Raw genomic sequence first — 13,139 nt, 5'->3', positions numbered from 1 at the left:
AATCCTTACCTAAACGAGTCTCCAACTAAAATAAGAGATGAAATTACCAGAATAATACTAGTCAAAAAGGATGCCATTACTTAGCCTTCTAAAGGCATTCCTTTGAGAAAAGGTTAAGAGCAAGCTAAGGAGCTGCTTGATGGCCTCCTCAAATGCTAGTGCTGTTGACTGGCAAGTCTCCAGGGAAACAACACAAAAGTCTGAAAATGTTCATAGGATACAAGTTGGTCACATCCTGACAGAGATTTCTGGATTTGGGAAAGACATTTCTGTCAGAATTCTAACCACATAGGAAGAACTGACAAGACGACAACAGTTTTACTCACATATTTACACAGACAAAAACCTTACCTAGTGCATGTTTTTACAGCTGTGTTTTAAAAGGAAAAATTTCCCCAGTGATCTTTAATTGCATATTGTGTACAATAACTTACAAGCAGCACTAGAAGAAGAAAGTATACCTGGCTATATAAAGAGGAATACTCTTTTAACAATAAAATTTTATTGTAGGCTTGAGAATTCTTTGTACATCAGTTACAACTCAGCAGCATTAAAAACATACTTCCAATGCACTAAACCTGAGGCTATTCTCAAAGTTTTGTATATGTCTGACCTTTTTTCATCTCAAGAATTAGTGACTGTTTGTCAGAGAAGGGGAAAAAACATGGAATATAGGATAGCAAAAAAGAAGGATTTGTATACATGCTGTGTCTCCTTTTACTCATGCAAGACATCACATTGTCAAATGAAACTCCAGTCTCATTAAGTACTACATGTTTTCACTTGCAGCAAAGAAACAGTATACTAAATAGAACATAACCCCCATATTCTTAAGTCAAGTTCCCAGCTCTACTTTTCCTGAAGAATAGAGGTAATTTAAAAAGCAGCCACACCTAATATTACAGAAGTTGGTGTTGCTTTCTGTGGGCTCCTCTTTAATGCTAAAGTAATCTGTGGTTGTGTGGGTTTCCTAACCAGGATAGAACTTAAAGTAGTAAACACACAGCTGCAGTGACGAAAAGCTAAGCAGACTTCGACACACACCACATCAAGCAGCCAGCACATTCTGTCTTATGCTGGTTCTAAGAGAAAGGTGGTTTAGCAATGACAGTGGGCAAAATTCAGTGCTGAGGGAATTCAGTAGGCTTTCAACTGCACTCCCAGACTGTCACATTTTTATCTTTATCGGCCAAATCTCCACTGACTTTATTTAGCTGATCTGTTTCAGAAGCAGATCAAGACAAATCAGCTAAGACATATATATCACTATGATACAGACATTAAGAGTATGTATAGATCGGATAAAAAAGTCTTAAGCATAATTTGTAAATATACTTGACAGTTAAAGACCAGTAAGAATTTAGCCTTTCATAGTATCATTGAACTAGCAACCAGTTGCCAGTTGGCACAGCTATAACAATGTTTTAATAAGAAGTTGGACAAAGGAAAGGAAATTTTTGAAGTATCAGAATTATAGCACTTCCCTTCTTGTTTCCGCTCCCTGAAGATTCTCTTCCATGAGATACTGGCTAATTTCATAAGAGAATGGGGAAGAAAAGGATTCCAAAACAATGGAAACAGAGAGCCCAACGCAAGAATCTCCCATGCAACAGCAACTGGATCGATTCCCACCTCCAGCTAGGTATGTACCAGTTAAAATCTGTGGCTCTGATTAGCCTTCCACCACAGAAAAAACTGTTCCGTAAGTTATGTTAAATATCTGATAAATTCTGCATATCAGGCATAAAAAGACACTTACTTCTGAACTGGCCTTGTGCTGGCTTACTCTCCTTGTCTTCACTGAATGCAATGATCTGAATGGCATAGTTTTGATCTGGAATAAGACCTTGAATAATCGCTTTGGTTGCAGTGTTTTGAAGAATTAATTGATTGGTTTTTCCACCTGTAAGAGAAAAGACAAGAACCGCCACAAATATGTAACTTTTCTTATAGCACAGTAAATGTAATGACTTAAAACTAACTCAAGCTCTACAATTACCCAAGTATTCCCACTTTTGGGACTATCCATACAGCCACGCCAGAGGGCATCCCAGAAAAGCAACAATTCAGGCAGCCTGACGAGAGACAGACAGTTTTCTTAGATAGAAACCCTCTAAGATCAATCAATCATCCTTTGTATCAGGGCCTCATGGAACAGCCACAGTGTCCAGCAAAACTATTGATTAAGAAGAAAGAAGCATTTGACAAAAAGCTGTCAAGTATGGTAACATCACACCCACAGGCTTTCACACTGCTCTGTAACTGGCTGACAGTTCTGACCCCATCACACCCACATCATCTCTGAACACCCTCTCTGCCCACTTCCCTTGGGCAAGGAAATTCTCGCGTATAAATATTAACCATTTATATGTATACATATATATAAAGATTGTATACACACATGTAAAAATATGTATTTTAGCTGTATGTTAAAAGTGTATCTTTATCTAAATTTAAATATATACAGAAGTAATACCTCTGCACAGGTAGCTTGATAATAGCCACTTTGTTACCTATTTTACATTTCAAGTTTTCACGCAAAAAAAAAAAGTTAAAACTGTGGGCTTTTTGTTTGGTTAGTTTTGGTGGGTTCTTTAAGTTTGGTCTAAAAATCTTTTTAGTCTTTTTTGAGGTGCTCGCTATGGGAGAAGGCTCAGAGAGATCCACCTCTAAGCTCTGACTGGAACAGGGTCCTTATGATCTCCCTTGAACACTTCCTAGACTTCCTTACGCTCCACTGGAAAAAGATAAAGACAGAGGACACTAGCCTCAAAAAAGCTGTTAAGCCTTAAAAAAAAGAACCTTAAAAAAAGAACATAGACACTTTTGTTTTACCTGAACTTGGAGTGACAAGAAGCTTATATCCACTGAATTGCCCTTTAGGGGCTTTCCAAGAGATCTGTACACTGTCAGGACTGACTACATTATACCTTAGTCTTGTTGGTGGGGACACTGCAAGTGGGGAAAGAAAACAACATTTTAAATTCAAATAAAAAGCAACTGTCAATTTTAAACAAACAAAAATAAACACATATAGGAAGACAACACAAAATTTTAATTATAAAGGATGCAAGTTATTCAAAGTGTCACATATATCAGTTTATTAGTTTGTAAAATTACATCCCCAGTGCACTACTTCCCTCAGACATACCTTTTATTTATCTCTTTATAAAAACAAACTAACAACCTAACAGCAGAGGACAGGAAGACAAACAGTGTTAGATGTTAAGTGTCTAGTTTAGCAGGCAAAGCTGGTAATAAAAATGCTCTTTGTTAATATATGGTAATTAAAATTGCTCTCCTTGCTTACACTGACAATGTGTGTTACCTAGCCTCCTTTACCTCACATTACTGTGGGAGTTTCCCCACATTTAAGGTCAGTCAGGGCCAAATTTTCAAAGCCTTGTGAAGACACAGTAACCAAGAGGAAAGATAGGCATGCACAAGGCAGGGGGAACATCAGCTGCTCAATTTGCAAACCTGGCCTAAGCAGCAGACACACCTGCCCAGCTGCAAGCGCTGCTTTGGTCTCATCAAGACTACTAGACATGGGTAGGCTAGTCAAGATTGAGAGAGGTGCAATCTGGAGATGGTAAGCAAATCTGCCTCCATTTAAATTGTGCCATCACCTAGGTTTCAAATAGAAGCAGCCAGTGAAGTGAATAAAAGCATGAAATGATTGAGAAAGAGGTGGTGTTTCAGTGAAGCAATGCACGCAGAAACAACTGGAAAATCCACATGGGTCATTCCTGCAATATCAGTAATATTGTACCTATGTACATCAATTAGCCTTTCACAGCTTTGCATCTCTCCGCTCAGGCAAGCTCCACCGATGTCAGACAACACTCTATAGAGCATTTCTGCTCTGCTCCAGGGTGCTCTGCATATCCCTTCTTCACAGCAAACAACTGAAGCAGAGCTACTGGGTGTGCAGCCTGTGCTATCCAAGGCTGTCAATAAGGGGAAATCTTTATCCATTTCATTCAGAACTAACTGATCTAGAGGGGAAGGCAGCCAGGGAAGCTATCCAGAGGCTGAGCAACAGAAAGTGCTAGAAAAGCTTAGCAAACTCCTCCATTAACCTTACCCCTCCTCTTCCCACTACCTCCACAGCCCCCCTGAAGTTTTTCCTTCATTTTTCAAACCCTTGGTGCCCCTGCCACTACCACCCTTAAGGTTTCTGTTGATAAGTCCAAGAAAAAAAGGAAACTATCTGCAGGCAAGAAGGGTCAATCTCTTGCCCAGATAGCTCTTAAGTGACTATGCTCATGCCACAGTTTGTTGGTCCACTACATTTAAGAAGCCAATAGTTCTCATATTTCTGAGATTTAAGGACTGCAGCACACGGAGCATCTGAGTCAACAGGCAGAATGTGCTATCCAACAGTCTCTGGCCTCTCCATTTGACCTGCTACAGTCAATGCAGCTCTGGCAACAGCAGCAGCCAAAGACCTGTCCTGAACTGATTACTTTTTCCTACGTGCTTCTTTTTCCAAGAGTTTGGGGGAAGAAAGAAATAGAAGGAATGAGGCAGGCTGTAGTTTTGAGATTCGGGGTGGTGCTTTTTAATGCCATCTAACATTAAAAATACTTTTGGTCTTAGAAGTAAAAATCTGGAGGTTAAATACAAGAGGTATATTTCCTTGCATCCAGCCTCTCAATCCGTAGGGACAGTTTTGCCAGAGCAAAGGCAGGTCCTGCAGTTCTCTGCCTTGAGGGACTTAACACCAGAACACAGGAAAGAGAGTACGTAAGCACCAAGAACAACAGCTTAGTAACACCTCCGCACCCTCAAAGACTTCAGAGAACATGCTTAAGAGAGGCAGGGAGACAGAAACAGTAGGTAGCACACCAATTCCACACACTCAAAACTGTTCCAATTCGCAGCACTGGGCTTACACCCAAACAGTGCATTTCCCCAGGTGCTGGGCACAATCTTGTCGGACCTTGTCTTCAGACTGCCTGTCACCTCCCTGAAGTTCAGAGAAAGAGAGGCTGCCCGTAAGAAGTGTGTGCAGGAATCACTGCAAACAAAATCAGTTCTTTGAAAATTTGGCCCTCATACTGTAAAATGTTTTGCTGGGCAGGTTTCTGCAAGAACATTCAGCATGCTATAATTGTCATAAAATTACAAAGACTATGGCAAAAAGTTTTGAAAGCCAAGCAGACTGTAGTTATGGATTACAGCTTTTAATTCATTCTCAAGATTCATTCTGTCTTTGAGCTATACATAAATCACAATGAATTGGGGCTGAATGAACAAAGAGTGACAAATCATACCTAGAAGTTTGCAAAATATGCAATTCCTTTTATTATTTATTTTGTCTAAGGAATAGCAAGTAAACTTCAGAACAATGACAGTATACAAGTGTAAGAATGCTGCACATTTTACCAGGATTAAGTGGTAAATTTGCATGGGGATTAAGAGGCAGAGCAGAGAGCAACAAGCACCAAGGAATGACAAAAAGTTATCGTGTCTTAGGATTTCAGAGTTCATTTTCTCTGCCTTCTTCTTCCTTCCCCGTCATTCCATTCCATCCTACTTTAACAGTTTATGAAAGGACCTTCTAACAAAGAAGCATAGTTCTGGCCTAATTGCTATTAGCCATCACCAAACCAGGTAAATTTTGGGAGCCCCTAAAAAACAATCACAGATCTCACAAGCAAAGAAGGACACAATCACCAAAAGTTTTTCTGTTTACTACAGTTACAATGTGAAAGACTAGAAAAGTTTGTGCCAGAATAGTCTTTACATAACTAGTCAATTTTCACTGGGTACTTTTTGTTTCAAAGATGGCAGTGCAGGGGAACAGACATTCCCACACAGCTATTAACCATAAGGAAGAAAAGATTTATTCACCAGACAGATACTCAACTGTGTCTTAGTTGTGCAAAGACTAACTTTCTGGCACAGAAAAGTACATATAGCTAAGGAAGTTAAAAATCTAACACTTGAACAGACAACAAAATATTGATGGGAATCACTACACGTTCACCAACCTGAAGAGGATATCTTTATTTCTTTGGACCTTTATGGTCTGTGGAACAAAATCTCACTTCTTGCAGAAAGGGAAAAAAATTAATCCAAGCTGAGTCAGTTAACTGATAAAAATCAGTAGCTAGAGCTTGTTAAGTGGTTTTACAGGAATGCAAAAGTGAATGGCCGTCAGCAACATTAGAGCAGTCACCCAATACAGACAAGTTCAAGGCTTTGGTTTATGCCACCAGATAAATTAGCACTCCGAATACATGGCTCTTGTGGACAACTAGGGAAAAAATGCTTTGAACTATTCAGTATCTTAATGGAAAGGAAAAATACCATAAGTTGCACATGTGTAGGTCTCCAAGACATCCAATACTCTAAGATTGGATACTAACTAAACCATGTAGCTTCCAATTTACTTGTGTCATAAGAATTGAACAAGTTAATATGCCCTGCACTTACATTAGTAACACATGGAAATTATTGCTACACAAAGAAAAGTTTCCGTCTTTACATACAGAAGGAAAATTCTTAAAGCAAGTTACTTTATGAATAAATGGAAAATTCGAAAGTATTCTTCTTGCCCAGCACTATTTTTGTGCACTATATAAGAACATAAACAGACAAAAGCTGGATTTTTTTTGTTGCTGTTGTTTAAGCGACATTACACTGAATGAGGAAGAAACAGCAGTGATGACAGAATAATTTTTGTTGAGTAAAAACTGAATGGCACTATATGTTTTATAAGGCATTCGGGCAATAAACAAGATAAACCCATGTAGCTCAACACAGATAACTCCTCAATTGAAGGAATAAGTTGTCGCTTCAGGACTGTTGACTTCAGTCTCCCAAACACATTCTCCTTTCCAAGAAGTCACGCTGCACACCTTCACCTGAGCATCTTTGCCAAAGGAAGGAACCACAAGCTGGAACTAGTACCAGCTCTTCCTACACCTTGGCAAAGTGTGCAATTTCTTAAAACAGACAAACATACTGTTATGCTGTATTACATTGTAAATGGTTAGCCAGCTGCTTGAACAGTTTGCTGCAAAGGGTGGCAACCTTGAGAAAAGAAAGGATTTGAGAAACATCTTGTTACTTGAAGTGTAGCAAGAGATATTTTTATACTGCAAACATGAAATAGAGACTTCATATCACCTCTTTCAATAACATAACAGCCATTTTGAGCCAAGGCAATAGTCCACTTAGCTTAGTATCACACTGCTGACAGCACTCAGCAGCTGATGCTTGCCTAAAGAGGGTAAGAACAAGGGAAGTATTGTTCTTATTCATCAAGTACACCAACTCTAGTTTCTGCTGGTGTGAGGATTGTGGAAAAAACTCTCTCTGACCTTCATTTTATTGTATTAATAGTTCGAGAGTTTTCTCCCTTACGTATGACCGATTAAATCAAAGTTCAAGGAAAAAAAAAAAACAAAAACAAACAAACACAACACAGAATGGTTTTCCAGGCTCAAGGAATTTTGCAAAACTTTCTGGAGATGGATCTCAATCCCCAATCCTGTTTTGCAAATCTTAACCATATGTCTTAGGACTGAAATACACAGAGAAAGGACAAACCATATGCTTTGCTTTATTGGCTCATTAAGTCACAAACATTCTGGACCTCATTTCTGACCAGAACTGATGTGTTGAACATTGGGAACATGTATTTCTTCATTCACCTCACATCGCCCACATGAAATATTACTGCTTACATGTGTCCCTAAGTTCTGGAAGAAGCTTGTAAAATGCTTGCAGATTTCCAAACATCCAAGATAGTATGCTTCCCCAACACTTCAGTGCCACGCTGACTGGACAGCACTGCTACTTGCATTTACCAGAACTTGGAAAGCCTCAGGTTGCCACTACTATCTGAATGCGCTTGTGAATAATGCATTATACAAGACGCTTTAGAAGAGACCCAGGATGAAATTCTGCTCCCAGTTATGCCTGTGCAGTCTCATTTCAAAGGGATTACATAAATATAAAGTTGACAGAAACGCCTTTCTTTAGAAATCATAAAAACTCATTGGCACACTTCCTCCCTTCTTCCCCAGGCAATACGGTAAATTTTCTCTAGAAGTCAAACCACTGTCAATATGATCCAACAAATATTTAAGCCTAACAATTTCTGCAGTACATTTTAATACCCACTAAGGAGATTTATAAAAAAAAAAGCTGCAGAAGTAGTCTATAACATTTAACAGTCTTGTGCAATCCTGTATGATGTAAGTGTTACAATAGCTACTGTTCCAACAAAGAAAAAAAAAAAAAGCATTCCATACAAGCTTAATATCATAGCTGGTCCTTCAAACTTTTTTGATTACATAGAAGACAGTCACAGCAATTTCTGATCAACACTTTCATGTACATAAGAGTAAAAAAAATGTTCCATATAACTCATTTTGAGACATCTGAATTTGCAGAAAGATTTTCCCTATTTGAGATACCAGGTTCAAAGAACACACATGAACACATAATTCTACCCACCCCCGCCCCCGAGATCAGCAGCAAAACTGCTTCATTTCAGTAGTACCGGATCCATGTCCTATTAAGAGGGAAGTAACACTTGCACTTGGAATAAGGAAGTCTATTCCTGCACATCAGAGTGAAAAGCTCCATCTTCTTATTTATGGCTTACCTTGTCCCTGGGCATCACTGATGAAGAAAGCTGTGACAGCTAAAAAAGCCAAGAGGAAACAGCTCTGTGTCTCATACCGACAAAGCATCTTCTTTCCCTCAATACACACAGTATCAGCAGATCTGAAAACACATAGAACAAAAAGATTTATTAAAGCTGCAAAGATAAGGCATCCACTTCAATGAAAAGTGTGGGCAAAATCTGGATTCCATTAAGAAAAATAGGAATTTGCCACAGACATCATTGCAGCCAAGATTTCATCCTGACAGCAGTTTTACAACCAAAGCATGTTTTACCTGAAAGACACAAAGAACCCAATTTGGACTACTCAACAGTTCTGAAAATTTAGTGCATGTAAAGAGAAAATTGATATTCTTTGCTGAGCTTACATGCGTACTGGAAATAGAGTTTGCTATGCATAACGAGGTAACATGGGTGTCTCTATACAGTCCAGTGTTGCAAGCATCAAGATACTTGTGGTAGAGAACTCTGAAGCCCTCAGTAACAAAGTAGGAGTAAAACTGTCATCTACTTTATATCCAGAATGGCATGTTAAATTATGTATTTCAGGATTCTGTAATAAAAAAAAAAAAAAGACACAACTGCTCTGCAAGCCTACCATAAAATAGGAAATACATATACTCAATAACCCCAGTGAAATAATCATTGATCAGTTCAACTGAGCAATTTTGCACATCAGTTGTCAAAAAATGCAGAACTTTGTCCTAGGGAAACACAAGCCCTCTTCTCACTGTCCTCTAGAGCCTACTCTGTTTTTCCTTTTTCTAGCTTATTGAACTTATTCTGTGCACTCTGTTGTACTCCCTGACACTTTCAGTGACTAAAGCAGACACACCTCAGAAGGCATGCAGTGTATCAGCTGAGTAAGCACTAATTCTATTTGTAGGTAATGCCATGGTCAAAAATATTTACTCTAACTTAATCAGTTAGGAACATCAACACTTTGGAGTGCAGCACTATATGAGCGTTCCAGGTAGTCTTAGGTGAACTAGTTGGGTTACAGGAAGCAATTCTGATGCCAAAGAACAAGTTCCAGACAGGGTAATTTATCTGCTCACAGAAGCCAGGTTAAAAACAGTACAAATTTCAATACCTGAACTTGGCCTTTAGCACTTTCCAGTACAGTTATTCAACATATAGAGAAGTACCTCTCAAGATACATCATGTTCATAACATTGTTCTTATAAATGTTTATCTACCACTCAACTTTACTGCACTAGTTTTAGCCGATTTTCTGGGCCAGGAATAAGAATTTCTGCTGCCCTCTCCTGTTAGTATTTAACGGGAGAATTAAATTAAGATGAATCATAGTTGATTTCTTACTGTCAACAGAGTCAACATCTGAAGGTTTACTTTGGTAGCTTTTGGTTTATGTATTTCTGTTTTGCACACCCCTCCCATTTACCTTCCGTGTGGTTTTCTCTAATATTCCCAAGATACCATCATTGAAATGTGCCTTCCGTGTTTTCATTGTCTTCTGAGTAAGGCACAAAGCAAGTGGTTCAACCCCTATATAACACAAAAGGCAGGCTGAAGTACCTCAACCATTATTAAACAGATAAGACCTACATCTCCTTCTCTCTTCAAGTATTTACAATTTGCCAGGACTTGGTAGGTCTACCGTTGCAAATCCCAGCCATGAATGCTTCGTGTACCACCTAGAAAAATATAAGGGGCTTAACCATTGTGAATTCCATTCCCACAGAAGGTTACCTAAGTTTTAGACAAATTACCAACAAATTTCACACTACTTAAATGTATATTTTGAATCCTTCTCTTACAGCATAAACCACCCAAGACAGAGGCAAATAGCTAAATCCAACAGCAAAAATGTGCACCAAAACCTGCCTTAGGACACATCCTCCAGATGGAATTCAGAAACCTGAGCAAAGCACCCAGGTTTCCTCCTACATGAGCACAGAGCCAGACACCCAAGGACTGTATCCAGACCAGCCAGCATGGTCAGCAGACAGTTGCCTAGTGACAGGCAATAGGAAAAACTAAGACAGTTAAGCCTTAAACAGTCTGAAATACATCCCTTGTGTGTCTTACATTGGGTATCGAGGCTTCCCTCCTCACGCAGGAATACAACCTGGTACAAGTAAACGCAGACTCTTCAAAGAACAGCATACACCTCATTCTTCAATGCAGTCACTACTGACAGTGTGTGGGTTTCTTTCCATGTAATAAACTAGACATTACAATATTCACTCACAGTGATGGCTCAATTCCCCATTTGATATAAACCCTCCTCCCAAATAAGGGCTATAAATACTAACTGGCAGGTAATCCTTCGTAGAAACACTCTCCACTGCTGCTTTGAGACACAAGCCATTGCACAGAGAAGGAAGATTTAACTGGGATACATACAACCGGAGCTGGATAAACTAGGCACAAGTTCACCTCCGCAATGACCCGCACTCCAAGGTTCACTCAACTAGGACAGGTAACCACCCGTCTGCACCCACCTAGTGGCTGACATCAGGGAATAAAAAGAAATAACCTCTTCCTCCTGCTTTTTATATATTTCACCTTTTACTAACTAGTTGGTACAACAGTGATTTGACAGAACAGCCCTGTCAGCAGAAACCAAACCCTCCCAAGCCGAGGGCCCTGCCCATGAGGTGAGCCCCACTCCCACCATGCCCACGGCTCCTCTGCCGGATGGGCTCCAGGGTGGGATCCTGGGCAGCTGCCCCGGGCCTGGCACCAGGGCACGTTCTCCCGAGGGAACAACCTGCCTCCGAGACCTCCTAACCCGGCAGAAAACCCAGGCACATCTCCGTGCTTCCCACCGCCTGGGCTGCAGAAGCGCACGCAGCCCAGGTGAGGAGGCACAGCGCTGGCACCCTTCCGCACGGCAGGCAGAGACGCGCTGCCCTCCCGAACGGGAGCCCGGGATTCATTTCTCCTATCTCATTATGAAGCGGGGTGGTCCAGTGCCCGCCCCGTTGGGCGAAACGAAGACCGCGACCTGCCCCCGCACCATCGCGGCCTCGAGGGAGCTGCTCGGCCCGCCGCCATGGCCGCCGCCTCCACAGGAGAAGGGCGGGAAGGCAGTGCAGGGGGCCGGCGGCGAGGTGGGGACCCGGAGACGGTGCCGGGACCCGGCGGGCGCGCTTCGTTCCCTTCTCCGCAACCCTCGCAAATGCGGCTCCAGCCCGGCCTGAGGGGCCGCGCCTCAACCCCCGCCTGCCCTTCGGGCACCAGCATCCACCGGCCTCCCGTTGGAAAGCGCGTCGCCACCCTCGGCAAGTTAAGATAGGGGCAGCGCGGAGCTCGTTGTTGCCGCCGAGCTGAGGCGAAAGACTGGCCCTGTGAGGGGCAGGGACTGCCCGCCGGGTACCTCTCCCCCTCCGCCGGGGGCAGCCCGCCGCGGCGGGGGCAGCCTCGCCGGGCCGGGCGAAGCGATCTGCCTCGGCGCGCCGCGGGCAGCGGCCAGACCCCCCGTTTTACAGTGGGGCTGGTTATTTTATTTTAATTAAAAGTACGGCTTTTGCGGGAGTTTCCGAGGGGCTCCCGCCCCGCCTCAGACTCGCCACTCCCCACCCCTCCTGCACCCAGCTCTCCCTCCGCGGCTCCGCTCCAGACGCCGCGGGGCGGGGGGGGGGGGGGGGGTGCAGGCAGGTGGGTGGGAAGCCATCCCGATCCCGAGCCCCGCGGGATTTAAGCCCCCGGAGCCGACCAGCCCCAAGCGCGCCTCGCCCCAGCCCCGGAGTGGAGTCGCGGCGGAGCTCACACCGACCTGTGCGGTCATCGGCGGGGGGGTGGCCGCTGGGCTTCAGGCGGGGCTGCGGGCGCTGAGGGAGAGCCGCTTCCCTCCCCTCCGGCCGCTCTTCCCGTCGCCACGCCGCATCCGATAAGGCGAAAGGGGTAGAGAAAGGAGGCGGGCAATTATAGAGCAGAAGGTGGAAAGAAGGAGGGGGGGCCAGAAAAAAAAAAAAAAAAAAAGACGATGTCTGCGATCCAACCCTCCGCCCCCGGGCCCGGCGGCGGGGGCCGGCCAGGTGCGCGGGGAGGCAGGGCCGGGGCGGGCCCGGGGGCGGAGGGGGGGTCCCGGGCAGCCTTACACGGCAGGTGCTGTACCTCTCGGTGTCCTCTTTCCTCCGGTTTTTGCTACCTTTTAACTCATTTTCCTCTCCTCGCCTTCCTCTTCGTTTGAAATGATTGAGAAGGTGCCTGTTCCGGCTCGGAATGTGCGTGTCCCCCGGTGCCGGGTATTGCCATGTATGGATTAATGATTCATCGGGGAAATATTTATATTAAAGTGTTCCAGTAATTGTCTGGCTTAGCATAAACCTGCATTAAAAACATCGTAGTATATATGCACGTTTTTGCCATATGCATAGACATTGGAATTGCGGAATCTATATTCGTATAGAAATACGAGTTACCCTGTGGTATATTCTACTGAAATTACAATTGAGGTACTGCTCACAAAGTGCCAAGAATTTAAGAGGTGAATGAAAATATTCATTACAATGTGCCTGGT

The 13,139-nt window shown here is 42.8% G+C and overlaps 1 protein-coding gene across 4 annotated transcripts in view; it reads right to left on the bottom strand.

Moving 5' to 3' along the window:
- Nucleotides 1-12,833, bottom strand: part of COL14A1 (collagen type XIV alpha 1 chain) — a 129,944-nt gene extending 117,111 nt beyond the window's left edge. For 2 of the 4 annotated variants that reach the window (XR_012585791.1, XM_074577744.1), the window contains exons 1-4: nt 12,393-12,832; nt 8,627-8,748; nt 2,836-2,952; nt 1,760-1,903 (exon numbers count right to left, since the gene is read on the bottom strand). Coding sequence is in view for 3 of the 4 variants with exons in the window: in XM_074577744.1 (XP_074433845.1) it covers nt 1,760-1,903; nt 2,836-2,952; nt 8,627-8,714 (349 nt within the window). In the remaining variant the exon portion in view is untranslated. Of the gene's footprint in view, nt 1-1,759; nt 1,904-2,835; nt 2,953-8,626; nt 8,749-12,392 lie in introns of all 4 variants that reach the window. The other 2 variants (XM_074577743.1, XM_074577745.1) reach the window with 1 other exon arrangement.
- Nucleotides 12,834-13,139: the final 306 nt, after the last annotated feature.

The sequence above is a fragment of the Larus michahellis genome, chromosome 2 (assembly GCF_964199755.1).
Source record: "Larus michahellis chromosome 2, bLarMic1.1, whole genome shotgun sequence".
NCBI lineage: Eukaryota > Metazoa > Chordata > Aves > Charadriiformes > Laridae > Larus > Larus michahellis.
This window is presented reverse-complemented; position numbering and strand designations above follow the sequence as displayed.